We start from the raw sequence: 21,926 nt of genomic DNA on the forward strand, positions 1-21,926 counted from the left end.
AATAATAGAGAGAAAAAAACCAAACCAACAAAACCAACTATTTGTAGATCACTGCTTCTGATTCCTCAGAAATACCATAAGTCCAGTGAGAAATCCAGTCACCACTCTTAAACCAGATATCTGGATGTTTCACAGTAAATGGCTCAAATGGCTGGAACTTTGTGTATGCAGAGCAAGACAGGAGGTCTCCTGTGAATCTATTCTTCAGTTGATGCTTTTCTTTGAAATTCTATTCTTTGAGGATTAGAAAGGGGCAGGAACATATTTTGGAAAATAAAATAAAAACCTAAAGAATCTTGTGTCATTTTTTGTACCACAATAAATTTGCATCCATGAGTAAATATTCATATTTAATCTACATGAAATTAATTCACTAACTAGATTTGTATTGGGAACGAGTAGATGCTTTTAAACAAAATAAATGTGGTGCATGATCTGAGTCTGTTTTGAACTAATAAAAACAATCACAGCTATCAAGAAATACCTATTCACTGTGTCTTAATACGTTGATTTCAATATTTGGTACTGTTTCTAGTGTATTTCAGCAACATTAAAAAAAATTCTGGAATTTTAAAATGTTTCAGAGTATTTATTCATACTCTTAGATATTTACAATGTAATAAAAAACATTTTTTTAAAAAATCTTTTTTTTTTATAAACCAATCTACAAAACACATTATATACTTAAAGTAGAACGCGCACCACCCTGACTTGGTTCACATTCAATCTTTTTCAGTGAATTTGGCGAACAGCCCATTCCTCAGAAGCCTGAACTCCGCTGTCAACAGTCTTCTGATATAAATAATAACTTTTGCATCCCACATTTTACAATGATTGAGTTTGCTTTTAAACCTTAGACTTGACAAGCATGAGGACTCCAAAGTATAAAAGATATAACAATGTCCAAATAACATTAAAAGTATTTAATTTACGTAGCTGACTGTATTAATGTCAGCTTTCTGTCACTAAATGTCCTTATTTTTAACAAAGCATTATTTGTAAGCTGTATGGTTTCATCCCATTTGTTTCTCTCAGGGCTTGTGTAGCTCACCAGGTTCTCAGTATACTGCAAGACTGACTTCAAAAACCTATAAGAAATAAAAAGAGAAGTAAAACTCATTAAAGGACATTAAAGGAGAAAAGGACCTCAATGCCTGACTTAAAGTTTCTACTTTCTCCAAACTTCCAAATTTCCTTCAGGATGACCTACGCATTAAAGTTCATCCTACTTTTGGAAAAGAACCACTCCTTCATTCCAACAGCAAGAAGCAATGATTTTCAGAATTGCAATTAAATAATGACATAGAAAGAATGCAGTGATATAATGTGTAATACAATTTTCTGCATACTGCTTCCTTTCCTTTCTCAGTCAAATGTTTCACAATGCAACTTGTTGTTAACCGACACACAAGGAGTACAATTACTTACATATTAAATACAGCTTTTATGCATTAACATATTTTGAGCATGAGATCGTTTTCTTCTAGTACCAAGGAGGAATCTAATAAGTAAAAATGTGAATAATTGGACCCTACATTTTTAACAAAGTTATTTCAGTCCTTAGCAAACACTGCATGAGATAGTACCGATGACTATAATTATAGAAAGGATGATAATGCACTAAAAGGTATGCTGTTTCTTTTCTTTTTTTGTTTCCACAGGATGTGTATTGCAGATCAGGTCTATTAAATTGGCCATGAAAAGAGTGTATGAAAATTCCTATTTCCACAATGCCTTATATACTCACTTTAGATACTGATGGTAATCAGAAGGATTCTTCTTACAGACCAAGTGGACATTAACAAGTTCCAGAGTAATCAACACTAAGATGAGCCGCAACACTGGAGATAAAAACTTAATGCTAGAAACAGACAAAAGTAAAATAAATGAATTAAAATAAACCCAAATTAATCTGACAACACTAGTACAAATATATATACATATATATATATATTCTCAGATTTCTTTTTTCTTTACCCAGATTTTTTTAAGGTGCTCACAGTGGGAGCAAAGCAGGTCTCTTCTCACTGGTGACAGGATGAGGGAAAATAGCCTCAAGTTGCACCAAGGTAAGTTTAGGTTGGACATTAGGAAACACTTCTTTACAGAAAGGGTAGTTAAACACTGGAATAGGCTCCCCAGGGAGGTGGTTGAGTCCCCATCCCTGGTTGTGTTTAAGAGCCATTTGAATGTGGTGCTCAGGATTTAGTAGAGGGTTGTTAGTTAGGGTACTACGGTTAGGCTGCAGTTGGACTTGATGCTCTTTGAGGTTTATTCCAACCTGAGTAATTCTATGATTCTATGATTTTATGATTCTAAAACCATGCTAAATAGTTGAGTATTTGATAGCGAGAAAGAGTGCAAGAAGTCCATCAGCAAAGAACAGATTAAATATCAGAATCATATATGAGACAATAAATTATGAAATCTCAAAACAGGAAAAGTAAACACTTTTAACTAAGACTTCAGAGGAAAACTCACCATCAGCTGTTAATCCAAGGATAATAAAATGGAGATCAACTGAGTTGCAAATATCCTTTGTCCATTTAAACCATGTTTCTTAAATAATATGGTTTAATATTTTGAGGAATATAATCAAGCAAAAAAAATTATTTTCCAGTTTTTGAAGTAAATAAATAAATTGTTTACAAACACTTGTGAATGGGGACAAAAATAATGTAATCCAAAAAAATCTGTCTAGATCTAATGTATCTAAAAGACACTGATCCAGGTATAAGGATAAAGAACAGCAGAACTAGAGGTTGCATCCTGAAATCACTTTATCATTCTGTACTTGGGTAAAACTCAAATGGCATTTTTTATGCTTAAACAGGAAAAGTGAGAAATTAAAAACCTATAACCTTAAGTGACACTTTCATTTTAAAGCTTAAGGTAAGTAATGTAGTAATGTTAAAAACACTCATTGAACCTGTCTCCAAATTGAGATTTTCTGCTGTTTCACTGGGTTGACACTTAACTCTAAGATGATTAACAAGAACACGAGAACACTGTATTTAAAACTTGTATGAAAAAACACTGAAAACTAGCAACAGCAGCATGCAACTCTCTCATAAACCCAGCCACAAAGTAAAGAGAAAACATCAGCCGACCTGTTCAACATTCGTAGATAGTTATGCCTCTGACGAGAACGTAGAGTCTTTTCTGTCCACTGTTGGTATCTCGACCTAATGCTGGCAATAACTTGTTCAGACACTTGATGGCACTGTGTGCTTATTTTACGGAGTACCACTAACACTTCCAGAACAGGTCGAGGAGAATAGAGTGTGCAAACATATCTATCACACAGTTCTAGCAACAGCCTTCAAAACAGAAAGTAACTGTTAGTTTCAATCTTTTGCCAGCTGGGTTTAACATGAGATATATTTCAGATAAGCTGTAGTTTGATTTATAATGCTTTAACTTTAAAAAAACATCTAAAAACTGATTAGAAGTAAGGATCTCTGTAGGAGCAGTGGCTGTGCTTTCTATTACTTTATGTAACATAAATTATAAACTACTGGTGATGAATATGCTTTCCATTTCAAATTAAAGAAATACAGCCAAAATTTAAAAAATAAAATAAAAAAAAAAATGCTTATCCAAAATGATACATCAAACACATCAAATCAGAGTGTGTCTGTGGTTTAGGCCTTGTACCATATTTCAATTCACAATGAATTAGCATCACCAAAATAAAACTTATTCAGACAAATGGTTTTAATTAATTGTCACATCAGTGTATGGTCTTTCTTCTAGGCAGAACAAGTAGCGGATTTAACACCTCTTAAAACACTGCTGGTGAGGCCAATGTTTAACCAACCACGCACTGCATTATAAATCTTTAAAGCAACCAAATACCTTTCTTCTGTCATTTTCTAATCTGCAAACATAATGTGTCACACATCACTTTAAGCACTCTACTTTTACAGAAGTCTTTCTTAATCTCCTTCATGCCAAAATTATCTCTGAGACAGCAAAACATTGATGACTAAAAGTGATAAAAGCAGAAAAATTTTAAAACCATGTAACAATTTAATAATCAGGCTTCTTTTTAGTAAATGAGAACATATGCAGACTGATAGGTAGTAAACAGAAGGCATAAAATTCATATAAATAAAGCAGCAGTAAACAAAAGGCATGCAATTTATATAACTAAAGCAATGTGTACCATCCTCTTCACACTGTCCTGCCCACACCTCCTACATTTGATTAGGTGTTTCATTTTGGAATGAAATGGAATGAAATATCCATTGATTCACATTCCTCTTAAGATTGTCACCAGAGTACCAATTAAAAGACAAGTTGTTCCAATCATCATTCCAGATAGGTTATAACAGGAGTTACCAGTGTACCTCTAAAATCTGACCACACAGGTAACATTAAATTTTCTATTTCAGATTGAGAAATGAATAAATTAGGTTTGAGTGTTCTTGTGGTGATCTGCATGTAGAAGCTGGCAGTGGAAACTGGGAAAAGATCAAACTCACCTCTCTGTTGCAACAGTACTCATTGGGTCATCTGAATTACAGCAGTTATGGGGTAAATACTGCTGCCATTGAGAGAGAATTTCAGACATCTTTAAAACTAATATACTAGCTTCAGTATTTCCTTCCAACCTTAAAAAATAAAAGATGAAATTGTGATTTGAGATGACAACACTATGCAGTACTTATTATTTATCTAGGCTGCACAGATCAAAATGCAGATAATGACAGCAGTGAATTCGATATCCACTCACTTTCTGCTATTTTAGTTTTCCCACTATCTATGACTTTATTTCTCCAATTAAAAACAGCCTTTTCTGTTTCAGCAGTCTTCTTTATCACTTTATTCCTCCGCTTATTAATTAAAATCCTGAAGCATATTAGGTATATGCCTGACATATTGTATTTTCATCTCTTAGCTCTATGTCAGCGTAATTTCTTCCAGTGATAATGTAACTGACTTTTTCATTTTCAAATCACATAAGTACGTTATACTCTTTCTTCTTTTTAATATCTCATGTAAAGTCCTCAATTAATTCAGCTACTACTTCCTTGTTCCAGAGAAAGCCATTGTTTTCTGCTTTATATCTGATGATCCCTCTTTTTGTTTTTGTTGTGATGGGCTCAACATCTAGTGTAATTTCCTAAGGCTCCCTCAATATCTCTTCACAAACAGAACAGCTGGTCAGTTTTGTGTTGGTTTCAAAGGACTCCAATGTTCTCTTCCAGATAGCAGTGTTTGTGGTTTTTCAGTATCTTTTGGCTATAGATATGTATAGCGAAGATTAAGTTGAAAAGAAAAATGAAGGGGTCTTCACACAACCCCTTTGGTGTCTAATATCTTACTAGTAAGGAATCTGATGAGACTCTTAATCTCTTGTTTGTATGTTTTTGACAAGTATCTTTTCGAAAACAGCATACACATACCCCTTAACTGTTTGAATATATTCCTCAGACACTGTTGGTAATTCATGCCATAAGCAGATGCTCTTCATACATTCTAGAACCTAAAACTCAAGAAGATGTTATGAAAAATTTTATGCAAAGTACAGCCTCAGACAAACAGGACAACATATTATAGTTTTCTTAATGGCTATTTTAGGAAAACCAACAACAACAAAACAGACTGCAATACTTGGTAAATTACTTGTTTGCTAGTTATAATTTGTATGCCAGCACAAATTATTAAGGTTTATCTTAGGGCAAAATACCTTGATGCTACAATATCATCTGAAGAAACTAATTTACTATTTTTCTTCCCTTCCTTTGATATTAGAAAAAGCCTTTGTAAGATACAATTCAAAAGCTGTCTAAAATGAGTAGTTTACTGCAAACCCAAATCAATAAAGAATTGTCTTCAAACAGTTCATAAACTAATTGTCTGAGAAATACCGTGGCACTGAAAAGCAGATTTTGCTACACTGAGAGAATTTCAAATAATTGGCTTTCAAATAACAAGAACACTACTTATGGTAGCCCAATCCAAGATTTAAACACTACTTAATCCTTGTCAGGTGCAAGAAGATTAAGAAATCCATAAAGCAGTAAACATTCAGGTAAAAATAAAGTTATCTGGTGATTTGAGCAGGAACAGTATATGCTGTATGACCAACAGTGTGCTTAATTAACTCTCAAAGCCTAAAAATTCATTAGGGGAAGTAAAAAAAAAACAAACAACTTAGGTGAAATCCTAATTTTTTAGGACCATCCAAGTTTGAAAACTAAGGCTACTTTTAAGGATCCATAAATGCTTTCAGTTGCAAGGACTTACCTGTTTCTTGAGTCTGGAAATGGGATGAAATCGAGAACGGTAGCAACTTGCACAGTTCATCAGCGGCTTTATGATCGGGTGTTCCTGATTACAAAATACAAGTTCTTTAAACTGCCCTAACTGTGAGCAGACGTATACTTATCCTTAACCGTATTCAAGCCAACTACACTACTCAAGTCAGACTTCCAAATTTCTGACAGACTAATGCAGTAATCATCAGTTTAAAGCTTAATTTCTCTGACATTTTCCATATAGAAATAGCTGGCAGAAACTGAGTTAACTAATTACGTACTCTCTTAATACAGCAGCATGAAAAATCACCTTTATAAACTAAAAGAGCTTCAACCAATAAATGCAAGATTTATCTCAAAGGTTGCTTAACCAGATTAAAAGTAATGGCAAATATGAACAGGAAATTTGGGGGAGCAAAAATAATAGTACTAATGTTACAAAATACATACTGCTAGACAAAAAGTATATGCAGTAAGGAGAGTTAACAAATCACATCTCCATTTCTAAGCTACTTCCATTATTTATAGTAGGTCAGAGAGAAAGAGTTTCTCAAATATTACATATCCCCCTGGGCAGGCTATGGTTGTTTTATATAATGGATCAACTACCTGAATAAGGATTAGTTAAGCAAACAGATTAAGATACAGTAAGAAAGGATCACAATTCGGAAAACTTTCTATACTTGTTTCTCTACAATCCTAAAAAATATACTTGCACAGTTTTTCACTTATATTTCATTTCCATGGAAAGCTGCTGTCAAGAAAGACATAGTCATAAAGCTCTCTAAAAATCACATCTGTCATCCAACTGAAGATTCTTCTGACAGCATAATATTGAACCCCACCTTAAAAGCGACCGTGTCTTCATCTGAGAACCTGCAGAGTAGTGTAATTGCAAACGCCAACAATTGATTGGCTATTTCTCTGGGAAATGCTTTTAGATTGATCTCTCCGTGGCTTAAATGGTCTCTTATGCGTGGACCCTCCTGGTGGTTCAAGAAATCCCAAAGAAATTCCTGTGGAGATGTACACCAATAGAGGTAAGCATATACAGTGTCTTCTAAAAGTAAAAAAGTGCATTTGTGTCCATAGGAAAAGGGGCCTTTAGACAGAGAAAAAAACACAAACTACGTTCATAAGAAAATAAAGAGGCAGCTAAGTCCACTGTGCTAGCTTCTCAAGAACCCTACAGCTGACATACAAGCTATTCTATAAAGGGTAACAAGAGATTTTCTCTGATTTTATGACCCAAGTCCTCCATAGCCTCGCTGCCTCTGACTCCCAGTGCAATAAAATCATATTCTTTTTTACAGTCTCAAGAGACCTCTAAATTTAATACCTCTATTTTTCATGTTGACTCTCTGTTCGGCTGGCAATGTGCAGGGTGTGCTCTGACAAGCTTGCAGCTATACTGTTGTATGATCTGCCCACCTAGTATAGGATATGCCCCAGAAGTAACTGGAAAACTGTTTAGCTTTCCTCATACGAGGCATCTGTTTTTCTTCCACTCTCCTCTGCTAAACTTAGAAGTCTGCCTCAGACAACTCCTAGACCTGAACATTTCTGATAGAAAGACTGTTAGATTCTAACCAAATGTAGCATGTTAGGTGCTACTTTGTATCCTTCACAATGAAACAACACGTTTCTGAAACTACACTACTGGAGATAAGCAACAAGAGATAAATAAATACATGATCATAAATATGCTGCTAAATGCCAGAAAAACAAAAACCAAACCAACCAAACAAAAAAAGCCAAACAAATGAAAAACACAAACAAAATAACAGCAACAGAAAGAACTGTCAAAACACTTGCCATAGCAGGTTCTTCAAGAACTGAAGGAAGTTGATTGATTTCTTCATTAGCCAAATGTTTTGTTAGCATCTAGAAGAAGTCATTTGAATAGAAAAACACTAAGTAATGAGCTTTTTTAATATGTAATAATTAGTTCAGCTGCTTCAGAGTCAAGGTGCCTATTTGTTACTGACAGACTGAGATAATTCAATCAGAGCTGTAAGACTGAGGATTTCTGCTTGCAGGGTTAATTTGTATTTAATTTGAATAACTGAGTCTACCAAAAATTGTTTCTTTGAGATGAAGAAATATAAAATAAAAACATATAAAATAAGTAATAAAAACATTTAAAAGAAATTGCCCAGGGAGAGATTGTAGATTTCCCATCCCTGGAGGTGTTGAAGGCCAGGTTGGATGGGGCCTTGGGCAGCCTGGTCTAGTATTAGATAAGGAGGTTGGAAGCCCTGCGTGTGGTGGGCAGGGCTGGAGCTTGGTGACCCTTGAGGCTCCTTCCAACCCAAGTCATTCTGTGATTCTGTGAAATTAAATTCTGTTCATTATAATTTGTTTGCTCTTGTTCTGTTCTGAAGGATGCCACATTTAAAGTATATTTACTGCCCATCATTTTCTACTTGGAAAAATTTATAATTAATCCCTTATCCAATGCAACTAGTAAGCATGTTCTGATCACTGCTAATGATGTAAAAGTTTAAATGCTGACACTGCTATGAATTTAAAAAATAAAATAAAATCATAAATACCTCATCAAAAGTGGTGTAGAAAGCAGAAGACTGGAACAAAAAACAATAAGCATTGTTTAATTACCAACAGAAAACAATTATATGGGCATATAAGTGAATAAATCTAAGTTCAGATACATGAGATACCAGAGGCATATGAATAGCAAATAAACCCTTACAAAATAAAAGAGAACATAAGATTTTTTTTTACTAGGTTTTTTTTTTTTTTTTTTTTTTAAATAAATGGAACGTGATCGACTTTCCTCTCTCAACTACCATTCCAGAACACAAACCTCCAAGTACTTTTTCAGGCCACTTTTATTGGCAGGCATCTTTTTTCCTTACTTTCTAGTTAAAACAAAGAAAATGTCATTCATCAAAATGTACTAGAAATTTGTAAATGATGCTCTACTAATTCTCAGATTTTGGGGGAAGGAAATCTAAATTTAGACACCATGCTACCAGAATAACTACTGTGCATGTATTGCTAGCACTAACTGATTTTAGACAGAAACTTACCTCAGCTGTTAGCAATCTATTTGGACATTTGTTAGTTGTAGTGAAGAGCAATCTAAGTCCAGCTTCCAGCTGAGGAAGTAAGAGAATCACACAGTCAGCATACCTGCAAAAATAACAGAGAAACTGTTTCTTTTCCCTCACTTAAAATACAATCCAAATGGAAATTTGAGATCCAGGTCAAACAACCGAGACCAAAATTCCTTGGTAATAAGACCATATGAAAACTAAACGACTTTCCGTGCCCAGCAGAAGCTGACCACCTAATTCAAATTAGCTCAAGCATACAACACTAACTTACAAAAACATGAATGAAGAAGGAAGATGAAAAAAAAAAAAATTAAAAACAAAACAAAACAAAAACCCCAAAAACAAAACCCACAGCATTCTGATACATGAAGAGCTGTTTCCCTTTGCTCTGTAAAGCTCTCCTTCTCAGCTACGTCTCCTGCAGATTCAACAAAAACCTTTGGAATCTACAAATGCTGCTGGCTAGTATTCTATAATTCATGAATGTCTACAAATAAAAATGCAGAACAAGACAAAAAATAGGAGAAAAAAGAATATGAATGATTACCTACTCTGCTTGAAAGCTGTTAAAGCAGCCATCCAAAAGGGTAGCATTGTCCTTAGTACAAAGTTAGACACTTGCAGCAGCTCTTCCGCTACAGAAAGTGTTTCATGATTAAGATCTGCAAGTTAGCAAAACAGCATCAATAATTTACATACAATTTACAGTTTCGTAATTAATTCTTAACATTTCATTGAAAAGATAAGATTACTTCAGCATTTATAAAGGGGGACTTAAGCTACACAATTCATTTCAAACACAGCAGTAATGGTGATAGATTTAAGATCAGAAACTGAGTTTATAAGATTGCATTTCTATTAATAATGTAAAATGACACAGTAAATGCAGTTCAAAAGTCATGGGTGCTTTTTTCTGAGACTAAACTACATAGTAACTGGCTCCAGTTACTGTTCAGTTGTTCTCCACCTGCTTCAAGTACTTCAGAAAAGTATAATATACATTAATAGGATCAGTATGAAATTGTTCCCATGTTATCAAATGTTCTGTACTGACATTTAAGCTGGACATGAGCAAGCAGTGTGCTCTTGAAGCCTGGAAGGCCAACTATGTTCTGGGCTGCATCACAAGAGAGGTGGCCAGCAGGAAAAGGGAGGTGACAGCCCTCATCTACTGTGCCCTTGTGAGGCTCCATCTGGAGTACTGTGCCCAAGCCTGGGGCCTCCAGTAAGGGGAAGGATGCAGAGATGTTGGAAATATTCAACTGTTGAATTTTCCTGAGGTAAGTATCTGGGTACTGAGGATGTGTAACCATACTCTCTTTCACCACAACCTCCACTGCAAGTTGCAGAGTATTCCTTGCAGCTAGATGGGACCCTTGCAGCTAGAATCCACTGATTCTGGAAAGAATTAAAGATTTTTGTAAAGAAAAACGAGATGACTATTAGAGGAAGTGAATCCTCATCATCAAATCATTGAAACACATAGCCGAAGTCTTTCATAAGCTGTACTATTAACACATTTCAGTGTGTTGTATTCATTTTAGAATTCAGTATGTTTTGTTTTGCTAATCAGTACAACAGTCTATATATTAAAATGCTGTCTAAGTTGTCTACAAGCACAACTGATTCATCTAAAGGCATTATATACAAGTATCTTACCTAAAAGATTCAGTCACCTAACTCTGGAAAGCACATTATTTTCAATACTTGTAAATAATGAAACAATAAAGAACGTAGTAATAAGTAATGACTAAAGGTTAAATACTTGCCTGGAAAGGCATCAAGATCCTCTAATCTAATGAAGGTCACATAAGGTCGATGTACTAAAACATATTTAGTTTGCAGAAGATATGTCTGTAACAGCTGACCCAATCCTGCAGTTAAAAAAAGCAGCATAGCACAATATCTAGGGAGAATATTATAATGTATTAGAAAAGCTGATACAACAAAATCTTTTGCAAATAATCCACATTTCTGAGTTAGGGACAAAGTTTTTTTTTGCTCTTTCAAACAAGATCCAGTACCTATTTAAACCATCCCTCTTGGCTAAGGGAGCTCAGTGATTAATTACATTTTACAGGCATGACTAAACAATGTAGAATTAGGAGAAAAAAAACCATCAGTACATTCTCCTTGGCTGCTGCTGCTCCTCTTCCTTTCCTATTCTTCTACCTTTTGTTTTCATTTATTCCTGACTGCTCAGACCTTAATTTTCTTCATTTTTCCTGACAGAAAAACACACTGTTCCTAAAACTGATCAGTTTCATAATGGCCGAGGTACTCTATGGAAATTTAGTTCCAAAAGAAGCAGTAGCAGCAGCAGGACAAAAATTGTCATGGCACTACCAAAGGTGTTAGAGAATTATTATTATTATTGTTGTTGTTGTTGTTGTTGTTGTTGTTATTATTATTATTTCTTTTTGTAAGAGTAGTAAGTTTTATTAATTGATTCTCAAGCACTGTTAGTCTGATTGGATGAGAAAATAAGATTTTTTTTTTAAGAACTTACTTTGCAGGAATTTCTTGTGGGGATGCAAACCCATGCCACAAAACGTTACGAAGATTCAGACCATACGGCGACCCAATGAATATCCTCAGTACATCCATCTAATTAATAAACAAAGTGATTACTACATGAAGAAATTTATTATTTATTACTCTGTGTCTTTCCCTGACAGGAAATTGGAGAAGTTATTGAGAAACTATAACGTCTACTGTCAAGACAACTGGTCACAGCTTGTCATAGTAACTGCAACTCATTATTTGTAATTCCCAGTACTCTCTGAGAGGAAATGTTAACTTACACATACATGTTGTAGAATACAATACAGAAAGAACAGAACTGCTAAACATCTTAAACAGTTAAGACAGGAAAACAAATTAAATCAAGTTTAGCTTTTACTTATCATACTACACATCCACAGTAATTTAATATGAATTAACACAAAAAAAGAAGATTTTGCATTCAAAGCTGCATTCTCAGTGTTCCACTGGGAAAAGGGAACTGTTTTTAATAGTAAGAATATTATAAAACATTTTACTACAGTGGTAATGAAAGGGAACAAATATTACAAGAAACTGCCACTGCGAGACTTATGATCTCAAGTTGTGCAACTCAAAAAGAGGTGGACAACACTGTAGCTTGTTTATTCCCTTGTAAGATATGTGACATTTTAAGTACGTGGGTTTTTCACATATAAAAGCAATTAAAAGAATTATGAGCTACCCTTTAAAATTATTTCAGTTTACAATTATAATATTCACTATTCACATGTATGTAAACGAAAGTTTCCCCAGCGTATTACACAAGAAAGAAACTCTTCTTTAGCACAAGCAAAGACTACAAGTGGAAACCAGGCAAAAAAGAAAATCAGATCTATATTTGTTATTTATTTCAAAACTGTGCACTTACCACAACTTGTCCAAAAACAACTGCAAGCTGCTCAGAAGCAAGCAGATCTCTTAGGAGGAAGGGACAATCTTTACCAACCAGTAAATATACCTATTAAAAAAGATAATAAGTAAAAGTGATTATAACATAAATAATTCCGTACGTTTCTTTGTATTTCAAGCATAGTCCTTGACTAATTTCATCCAGTAAGCATCTTCATTGCTGTAAGAACAGTAATCAGACATAACCTACCAACTGAGAATGTCTTTCAATTCTAAACTTCCACGGTAAATTAAAATCTATGGACTGCATCAGGAAAGAATGCATATCCTATGCACTCAGTTATGATTTTCACAGTGTCTACAAACACCTTCTTCTCCAAGAAAAAAAAATAATGAAATAAAATTGAAAAAAAAAAAGCAAGAAAGCAAGCATAACACCATATAGTTAAGGGAATTTTTAACTGCTTCAAAATTCACCACCCCTTCAGACTTCGGAAAATTGTATTTCTAGGTGTGAATCTTTTGTCTACTGCCCTTTCCTCATAAATACTTAACAACCAGTTAGTCTGTCTCATCTATGGGCAACATATGCTGACAGGAAAGCAAACTGGGGAGAGGCAGGGAGGACGTGATTTCCCCAAGAACAATAAAACAACAGGTGCTCCATTCTCCCCAGCCTGCATGCTCCCCCTTAACAGTGGAGGCACCTAGGGGGTTATGGAGTGAAACAGAAAAAGGAACTGATAGTTGAAAAATAAAAATGAGAGTGTGGAAAAAAAAGGAGGAAAAGACCAGTTTATCAGTCCAGCTTCCTATTAGGTCTTAAATATCTTTACTCACATAACACGCAATACTGTCACTTTTTCAGTGTGCAATTAAATCTAAGAGCTTATTCTCATAAGACCAAACCTGCAATTGAATCCTCATGGTGGCACTTACATCACCCAAAGCTCTCTCCAAGCACGATGTTAGCTTCATTAAGCCAAGAGCAACTTCTGTAGATTGGGCGCATTGTAGAACATCAAAAACTTCAAGAAATAACTGTGTGGTTTTGGAGAGAAGAGGAAGAGTGTTGAATTACATATTCAGAAAGAGAAATCAAAATCACACAAAAAATGTGATTCAAATATTCATCTGTGATAGTCATTATGCAAATACAGAAAGAAAACCATGCCAAGGTGATCAAACTGAAGTGGATGACTGAAGGGTTACTGTCCACCTCTTATGTTTTTAGTCAAAACTTATCTAGTACCACACATTTATAAAAACTATCAATGACTTTGCAAATAAAATTTGATATTAAGCACAGACCATTAGATTTTACAGAAAATGATCCTACCATCTTTGGTTAGAATAGGCCCTATATATATAAATATATATTATATATATGTATATAATTACTGAGTCAGGAAAGTTAGAAGGGACTATATATCAAAAAAGGACAATTAGTCATGAAGTCTAAGCATTTTGATTCATGGATCTCTTTTGTGTTTTCTTATGAAAAACCTCCACAAAGAATTCATGTGTAAAAATACAATTGTCAACAGATATTTCCATACCTCTGTGTAGTTTGTCCAGTGGAACCATGATGCATACTGAACTACAAATTTCTCCTTGGTTAGAGATTTGAAATGCAAATTAACAGATTCACAAACAGGTCCAAGTGATCGGATGCTTTTGATATAATCCACACTTTGATCTTGAATTGAAAAACAGGATGTGGTTAGAACCAAACTATACTTTAAAAGTCATAACAAGTAAAACCTCCTAAAGCCTGTATACATATTTAGCTCAAACATTTTTATCCCTATAAGTTCAGCACAACCAATAAACTACAATTTACTGTCCAAAAAAACGTACAAATGAACTACAGAGAAGTGCACTGTGAAACCAGATTCAAGTGCCTTCTCCAAAAGAAAAGCAAGAAAATATGGAATTGAAGTTCTATTTGTGTTCTATTATAATACATCTAATTACATTCAATTTTTGTTGAAAGTGGAAGAATCCACTAGTAAAAGAGTACAGCAATTCCACAAAACCAAGCTGGAAGCTACTGCAAGATTTGAGGGCTTAATCAAATAGCACTACTTACACCCTTTAAAGAATGCAGAGGGATGTGGTACCCTATAGAGTGGTATAACTGCTTCTCTTTGGTGGCAAATTTCTCCTGACTCATGGGAAAATATTGCTCAAGCCAAAAGTATCTACCATTTTGACCATTTCTGCAAATTAACAAAAGCTTGCAGTTTGGCGAATGAACAATCTGCCAGTTCATCAGAACACAAATATTTTGTTCTTCTTGAAAAAGCATAAACTGTTCAATATACAAAAGGGAGAACAAATAATACTACTGTATAAGCAAAAGTTAAAGAAAACAAAAACCACAGTAGCCCTGCTGATGACTCCCAGGTGTTTCAAATTTACTGCAAAAGACATATAAAGAACATAGAAGGAAATATGTATGAGTCAAGAGAGTGGTAAAACTCCTTATGTACAGGTAAAAGGAGCAGGGAACCCAGAATGGGGAAGCAAGGATGGAGTTATCTGTGTAGCATTACTTGAAGATTACTTACTTGAAGATTACTTGAATCTTAGGAGTCAGCTATAACCAAATACCAAAAATGGATATAACATTTAAAGCTCTCTGTAGATAATTAATGTACATTCTAGCAGTGAAGCTAATGCTATACTAAAATAAAATAACTAAGTTCTGAGTACTATGTACATTAGTGAAATTCTGCATCAGCTTTAAACATATTACCAGAAGAACACCAACCTGATTCAAGGTAACACACATGCTCTGTAATAGCTTGCCAACATACTTCTCCATTTTCAGACACAATATTATTAATATCATAGACGTCTTTTTTCTCAAATCCAAGTTTGCAAATCACGTAGTGCACAGCTGGAGAAAGACAAGTAGTGACCAACTCTGATGAAGCCATCTGAAAAGTGAAGGACAGAATTGCTTTTATTTGTGTAATTTCAGTATATTTCTGATGCATTATGTCTACCGAACTAATCACAAGGAAGAAATTCCTTACTCAGAGAGTTGTGAGGCACTGGCACAGGCTGCTCAGAGGCTGCGCATGCCCCATCCCTGGAGGTGTTCAAGGCCAGGTTGGATGGGATCCTGGGCAGCCTGAGCTGCCCATGTGGGTTGGAACTTAAACCATTCTGTATACAAGGGCTGCTCTGAAACAGTGCCTCCTATTTTGCTGGCTCTTGACATCAGAAATGGATGTTGGTTGTACTGCAGTACAGGTTGAACCTTCCCACCAATATTCCATTACGTTGCCATGAGACAGAAGGCAGCAGGGGGCAGCCTGACCAAATGCCATCTGATGTGGAAGCACATATGAAGAAAGGGGACGGAACTGAATTCCACCATACAGAAAAAAAAAAAAAGGGAATCAATTACATTCAATTGACACTTGCTGAACGCTTATGGAGACCAAACAGAGGATATGGGGCAGCGGGTGGTATGTTTCAGCACTGGTGACAGCAACATGATAAGATAAGCCATGTCCTGGACAGCCATGCACATCTGCCACACCACAAAATGAAGCATGTCGATCAGCTCATCCATGCTAACTGGCTACTGGTGGTGATTATACTGAAACATAGCGCTTTGAAACTGTGAATGTATTCAGTCAAACAACGTTATTGTGCTGTCTGTATCTGCTGTAGTTTTCATACAATAAATAGGAGACATTAATTTTTGAGCAAACTACACAGACAGACTGAAGATCAGTGTGTTTATGTAAGTTCTGCACACCCTCTGCTGCACTCAGGTGCCATCGGGAGCACCGGGCCTGCAATTAACCCAAGATGGCCGCAAAGCATTGTTCCACAAACACTCCACTCGGTCCTTCGCTCCGGGTTTCACCTCCAGAGCACCACGGGAACAACTGCAACAGATCACAAGGGACGAGGCCGCGGAGAGCTCGCACCCCCCCCACCCCGGCGGCCGTCCCGGCCATTACCTCCGCTGCTGCCGGGCCGTCCCGCTGTACGTCACGGGGCGCTGCTGGAGCACAGCGTCACACCGGCTGCACGCGAGCGTGGCCGCTGCTCCCGGCGTTGGGAGCGGGGCAGAGGCAGCTCCGCCCAGCCGCCCCCTCCTTGTGGAAAGCGGCGCCGCCGACCCGCAACCATGGAGGACTCTTCCAAGTCGGCTGCCACCGGCAGGACAGGAAGGCGACGAACGAGCATGTGGGTGAGGAGCAACGTGAACGGCCGCGCCGGGATGACGGGTGTGAGGGAGGCGTGGCGGTCATCGCGGCCGCGCCCCGAGAGGGGCGGTGATGGCCGGTGGTTGATCTGTGGGTGAGGGACGAGTGTGCCCTCAGCTCGTTTGTGTAACCTAAAAGCAACTCCTGTTAGAGCTACCCTTGCCCCTGTGACCCAGAAGGCCAACGGGATCTCCCTCTTTTAAGAGGACCTGTAATGAGTAGGTAAAGGCTATAACCTTCAGAGTTTTGACTTTCAGATTATGAGAGTTTATGGCCTGAGTGGTAGCTTGCCTACTTACAGAATCACACAGAATCACAGAATGACCCGGGTTGGAAGGGACCTCAAGGATCATGTAGTTCCAACCCCCCTGCCTGGCAGGGCCACCAAACATACACCTTTACTAGATCAGGTTGCCCAGGGCCCCGTCCAACCTGGTCTTGAACACCTCCAAGGACGGGGCATCCACAACCTCCCTGGGCAGCCTGTTCCAGGGCCTAACCACTCTCCTAGTGAAGAGTTACATCTTTGTGCAGTATCAGCACTATTCAGGGCTCAAATTGTTGGCACAAATCTTCTTCTCTAGAGATATTAAAGACCTTTCTGTAAGTTTTTCTGTTCAACATACTGCAGGGAACCTGCTTAATCAGCGGAGTTGGATATTGTGACCCCTTGAGATCCCTTCTAACCCCTACAGCACTGTGATGTGATATCAACAAACACTTGCAGACAGTTTGCATAAGGGCTACCATCATCATAGACAGCTCTTAGGAAAATTAATGTTAAGGAAACAGGAGATATAGGTGTAGGTAATGTCTCTCGTGTCAACATGGGTAATGTTTAAGTGATATCATATGAACCATTTTGTTTCCCTTATTTTCAGACTCCTCTGGCTAAAATGCTTGTGAGCCTCTAAGTAACATGTCTTATCGAGAAAATTGCACTAGATTTTTGTGTTACCATAAGTGTGTTCTATTTTTTCTGTCCCTTTTAGCATGAGCCTTTCACCATGATTTTATATCCTCTTTGTGCTCTCTCCCTAGAGGTAGCTGATGATTTTCTCTGGTTTAAGTTCTCTCTAGTCAGAAAGTAGAGCAAGGGACTGAAGAATTGGAGAAACTGAGAAGTGGATACAAGGTAGCTGGTATGGATGACCTCTGTTTGTCGCTTCTGTTGCAGTCTCACTGGTTCTGTGAGCTTTTGTCTTATTTAATGGTTCTGCTTTAAGCCAACCATTGTTATTTTCCTACACGCTCCTAGGCTGTTCTGTTGTTGTTGTTTCTGTTATCTACTACCACAAGATGTTTTTTAGAAGCCATTAAACACTTGGTCATTGATATGTATCATTGATATATATCAACCAAACTGGTGAGGGGTCTGGAGCACAAGTCTTATGAGGAGCTGCTCAGGGAGCTGGGATTGTTCAGTCTGGAGAAGAGGAGGCACAGGGGAGACCTCATTGCACTCTACAACTTCTGAAGGGAGGTTGAGATGAGGAGGGGCTGGGCCTCTTCTCCCAGGCAACAAACAGGACCCAAGGAAATGGCCACAAGTTGTATCAGATGAGGTTTAGACTAGACATAAGAAGGAATTTTTTCTCTCAGAGAGTGGTCAGGCACTGGAATGGCTGCCCAGGGAGGTGGTGGAGTCACCATCACTGGCAGTGTTCAAGAAGCATCTGGATAGGGAGCTAGGAGATATGGTTTAGGGGTTTTCTGTATCTATGGTAAAGGGAGGACAGTTGGACTAGATGATCTTATTGGTCCTTTCCAACCTTGTGATTTTATGATTCTATATGTAATGCAGATTATTATTATTTTTTTCTTATTTTGCACAGGTGAAAGGAAAGATCTTAGGTACTATGAAAGAAGAGTATTCAAAAACTCGTGGAAAAATAAAATATCTTAATACTTACAGACTGGAGCCATTCAATAAATTTCAGGATCAGTTAGTAAGAAGCAAAGCTCAAGCAATACTAACGGTACAGTATTTTTTGGTGAACTGTCTATTTCTTGGCAATGGTAACTTATCTTGCAGTGATTATACAAATGGAACAGTGGAAGTTGCTTAAGTATATGCATAAGGCTTAGCAGGCATTCGGGTTTGACACACATGTAGTATAAATGTGCTCTGTTCTGCAAGGTGCAAAAGGCCTTCTGCAACATAGCCACAAAGCGCGTGCTGTTAACATCAAGCTGAAGCTTCTTACGCTCCTTCTCACTTCTTAACTGGAGTGAGCTACAGTACAGTTCAAAGTAGCCCGATCTCCAAAATATCCAGATATTCAACTTGTGAAGCTTCAATTATTTCTATTAATATCACATGAATTGCAGAAAATATACCTGGTGTCCTCAACAGTCTGACCGCTGCATATAAAAGTTAGGCAGAAAAGAATGGGAACATTCCATTAAGTCAAAATGTAGCTGTTAGTGATACCTTGAAAAGATACAACCAACTCTTGTAATTCTAAAGATGTGCCTTCAACTGGTATTTTTCATACTCTCTTCCAGTGAAAAGTGACCAAATGTTGGAGATTAATAATACATCCCTGTTCATTGAATGGAGATTGGTTGGACAACTTTAATTGTCGCTTTCAAAAACTAGATAAAACATTTTTAATAGTAAAAATAATACAGTCTTCCCTGTTCGAGTTATACTTTACAGTTTGTTCTGCTCATCAGTTCTTTTAAAGAAAACACCTGTAAAAATGTCTTGTGATTTGATGAGAACTAAGATCTTTCAATATTGTTTTTGACAGAATAAACTTCAAGAGACCAAATATGATGCAGGCTCTAGTCCATCCTTGTGTACTTCTCTCTCAGAAGAAATACTGAAGGCTACAAAGGAAATGGGCTTTGACCGTTATAAGTATGTGGTCACAGTGCTAATTGCGGAGAAGGCAGGTCAATCAATAAATGTGAGCAAACAAATTATTTATAAGAATATATATATATCAGAATTTTACAGTCGTACAATCTCTTCTTGGTGTTCTTCCATATTCACCAAAGTAATGAGAGGTGATCTTGGAGCTATTAGGTTCCTTACTTGTTTGGGGGTGGATTTTTTTACACTTAATTTCTTTATTATTATTATTATTTATTATTTTTTTTTTACTGAGTCCAGTAACAGTGGTAAGCAGCCCATGCATTTCTGTCAACCAGTTGTTTTCACTCTGTGCTATGCCAGTATAACTGCATGAGGGCAGTGAATATTTGTCTTTTTCCAATGACCATTGATTTCCAGTTTGGTCACTGCGTGTCAGTGTAAAATGCAGTGCAGTTGTAGCATGGGCTGATGTGGAAAGGGAGTGAGAGGGAACTGTTTGAACATGTAGCTGCCTCCAAATGGATGCTCCTGGGACCACAACTTGACAAGAGTGATGTGGTACGTGCAAAGCAAAAGCATTACAGACTGCAGTTTTCATGTGTAAATTTGCAGTGCTGGCTTTGGCATTCAATGCTCTTTCTGGTCTCTTTCTGAATGCTAAAGAGCACTCAACACAGGAGTGTTGAGCATCACCTCTTAAAACTTTGTGTCTTTCTAAGGTGACATCATACCTTGTTTTTAATGTACTGTGTGAAACAATATTTGAAGGGATGCTGCCTTCAGTCTGTGCAAGGCTTTCCTCTACCCACACTGTCAGTGCTGTGTCACAGTACGCTGCTTCTAAATCTGTGCTGTGTGGGTGTGGAGCTGTAGGATGGGATGGTCTACTCAAATGCTCCAATGAAGAATTTGCTTATTTCAGCAGTCAAACGTCACACATTTCAGATATGAAAAGAATTCTACTTGAAAAAGTCGAGAGTTCAGAATAGCTGCAAATATGCTTGAGTAATATGCTGGAGGTGGAGAGGAGCAGCTACTTCTTAGCTCAATTTATTGCCAACACTGCTGTCCCTTGATGTTATATTACAGTATGCTAAAGTGCTGACAAATGAACGTGAAAGAGAAGTGAGTTTTTGGTGTAGACACATTTGGGTCTGTTGTGGCGGGACATTTAATGTGGAGGAAGAATATGCGTTTTAGTATCAAACAGCACTCGCTCATTTTCACTGCCATTGTGCAGTTCCATTTGTAGCTCTCATGATGGAATTATATCAGCACTCGTGAAACACTGTGTTTCAAAATATATATTTCAACACATAAAAGCAGCATTATGAATAACTCCACTGATAGCTTTGTGTTTTCTTTCCTTTAGGTTGCCAGCAGATGGGTCTGGGATGTTCAAAGAGACACCTGGGTTTCAGCTGAATGTGAAACCAAAACATTTATTGCACTGGCTTTGATAATGGCTTGTTATTATGAGTGACTCTCCCAAGAAGATACACCTTCTTTTGTGCAGCACAGTGCTCGGTATATATGAAAACGTTCAGAGCATCCATTTACCCAACAGCATCGATCCAAAATGTAGCACAAAAATAACAAAGCTGACGTGATAGTCGAGATAAATTTGGCCACTTTGCTTTGTAAAAACTGGTTTCTAAAACGTCTATGGTTGAGTACATACATATGGGCTTCATCTGTTGTAACACTCTGATGTGGAAGTCAAAGCAACTGGTGGAAAGCCAAACTTCAGCACATTTTGAATGCTGCTTGCCTGTTGTATGCATCGAGTTGTTAACGTTTACAATAAATTGTAGGTAATGGGTTTCTTGAATGCATACTTTCTTGAGAGAGAAGGCAGTGTTGTTTGGCTTTTTTAGGTAGAAATGTCAATGGGAAGCCATCTTTTACATGCTTAATTGGTGTGAATTTCCACATATGCTCCTGGAAGGGGCTGAGTTTGGTCGTTGACTATTAGTCTTGTTCTACGTACTGCAGTGCTCAGGCGGGTGAGTAAGCGCTGAATTCAGCAAGCAGCTTCTCAGGGCAAGGACAAGAAGAACGTGCCCAGGAGCATGGCTATTGATAACGGGCTGTAGAAGACAACAACGGCGAGGGCTAATAAGAGTTA

The 21,926-nt window shown here is 37.1% G+C and overlaps 2 protein-coding genes across 6 annotated transcripts; one reads left to right on the forward strand and one right to left on the reverse strand.

Annotated features, from left to right (window-relative positions):
• Window positions 1-568: 568 nt before the first annotated feature.
• ERMARD (ER membrane associated RNA degradation) lies at window positions 569-16,976 on the reverse strand. 5 transcript variants are annotated; one of them, XM_085541354.1, is made up of 18 exons: window positions 16,726-16,976; window positions 15,516-15,684; window positions 14,299-14,438; window positions 13,679-13,780; window positions 12,759-12,848; window positions 11,856-11,953; window positions 11,116-11,220; window positions 9,898-10,008; window positions 9,320-9,422; window positions 8,822-8,851; window positions 8,082-8,150; window positions 7,112-7,282; window positions 6,256-6,339; window positions 5,412-5,491; window positions 4,488-4,616; window positions 3,111-3,320; window positions 1,748-1,861; window positions 569-1,088 (listed from the first exon to the last, which is right to left on the reverse strand). In XM_085541354.1, the coding sequence occupies exons 11-18, from the start codon at window positions 8,148-8,150 to the stop codon at window positions 929-931; spliced, it is 1,017 nt and encodes a 338-aa protein (XP_085397480.1). In that variant the 5' UTR covers window positions 8,822-8,851; window positions 9,320-9,422; window positions 9,898-10,008; window positions 11,116-11,220; window positions 11,856-11,953; window positions 12,759-12,848; window positions 13,679-13,780; window positions 14,299-14,438; window positions 15,516-15,684; window positions 16,726-16,976; the 3' UTR covers window positions 569-928. The 5 variants fall into 5 exon arrangements, with proteins under 5 accessions (XP_085397480.1, XP_085397478.1, XP_085397479.1 ...); XM_085541352.1 differs by having other exon boundaries at window positions 9,894-10,008; XM_085541353.1 differs by having other exon boundaries at window positions 11,116-11,252.
• Window positions 16,532-21,620, forward strand: DYNLT2 (dynein light chain Tctex-type 2). Its single transcript, XM_085541360.1, has 4 exons — window positions 16,532-16,958; window positions 18,810-18,953; window positions 19,731-19,889; window positions 21,171-21,620. The coding sequence occupies exons 1-4, from the start codon at window positions 16,896-16,898 to the stop codon at window positions 21,279-21,281; spliced, it is 477 nt and encodes a 158-aa protein (XP_085397486.1). The 5' UTR covers window positions 16,532-16,895; the 3' UTR covers window positions 21,282-21,620.
• Window positions 21,621-21,926: the final 306 nt, after the last annotated feature.

The sequence above is a fragment of the Coturnix japonica genome, chromosome 3 (genome assembly GCF_054131305.1).
Source record: "Coturnix japonica strain WE chromosome 3, WE-NBRP24, whole genome shotgun sequence".
In the NCBI taxonomy this organism is placed as follows: domain Eukaryota; kingdom Metazoa; phylum Chordata; class Aves; order Galliformes; family Phasianidae; genus Coturnix; species Coturnix japonica.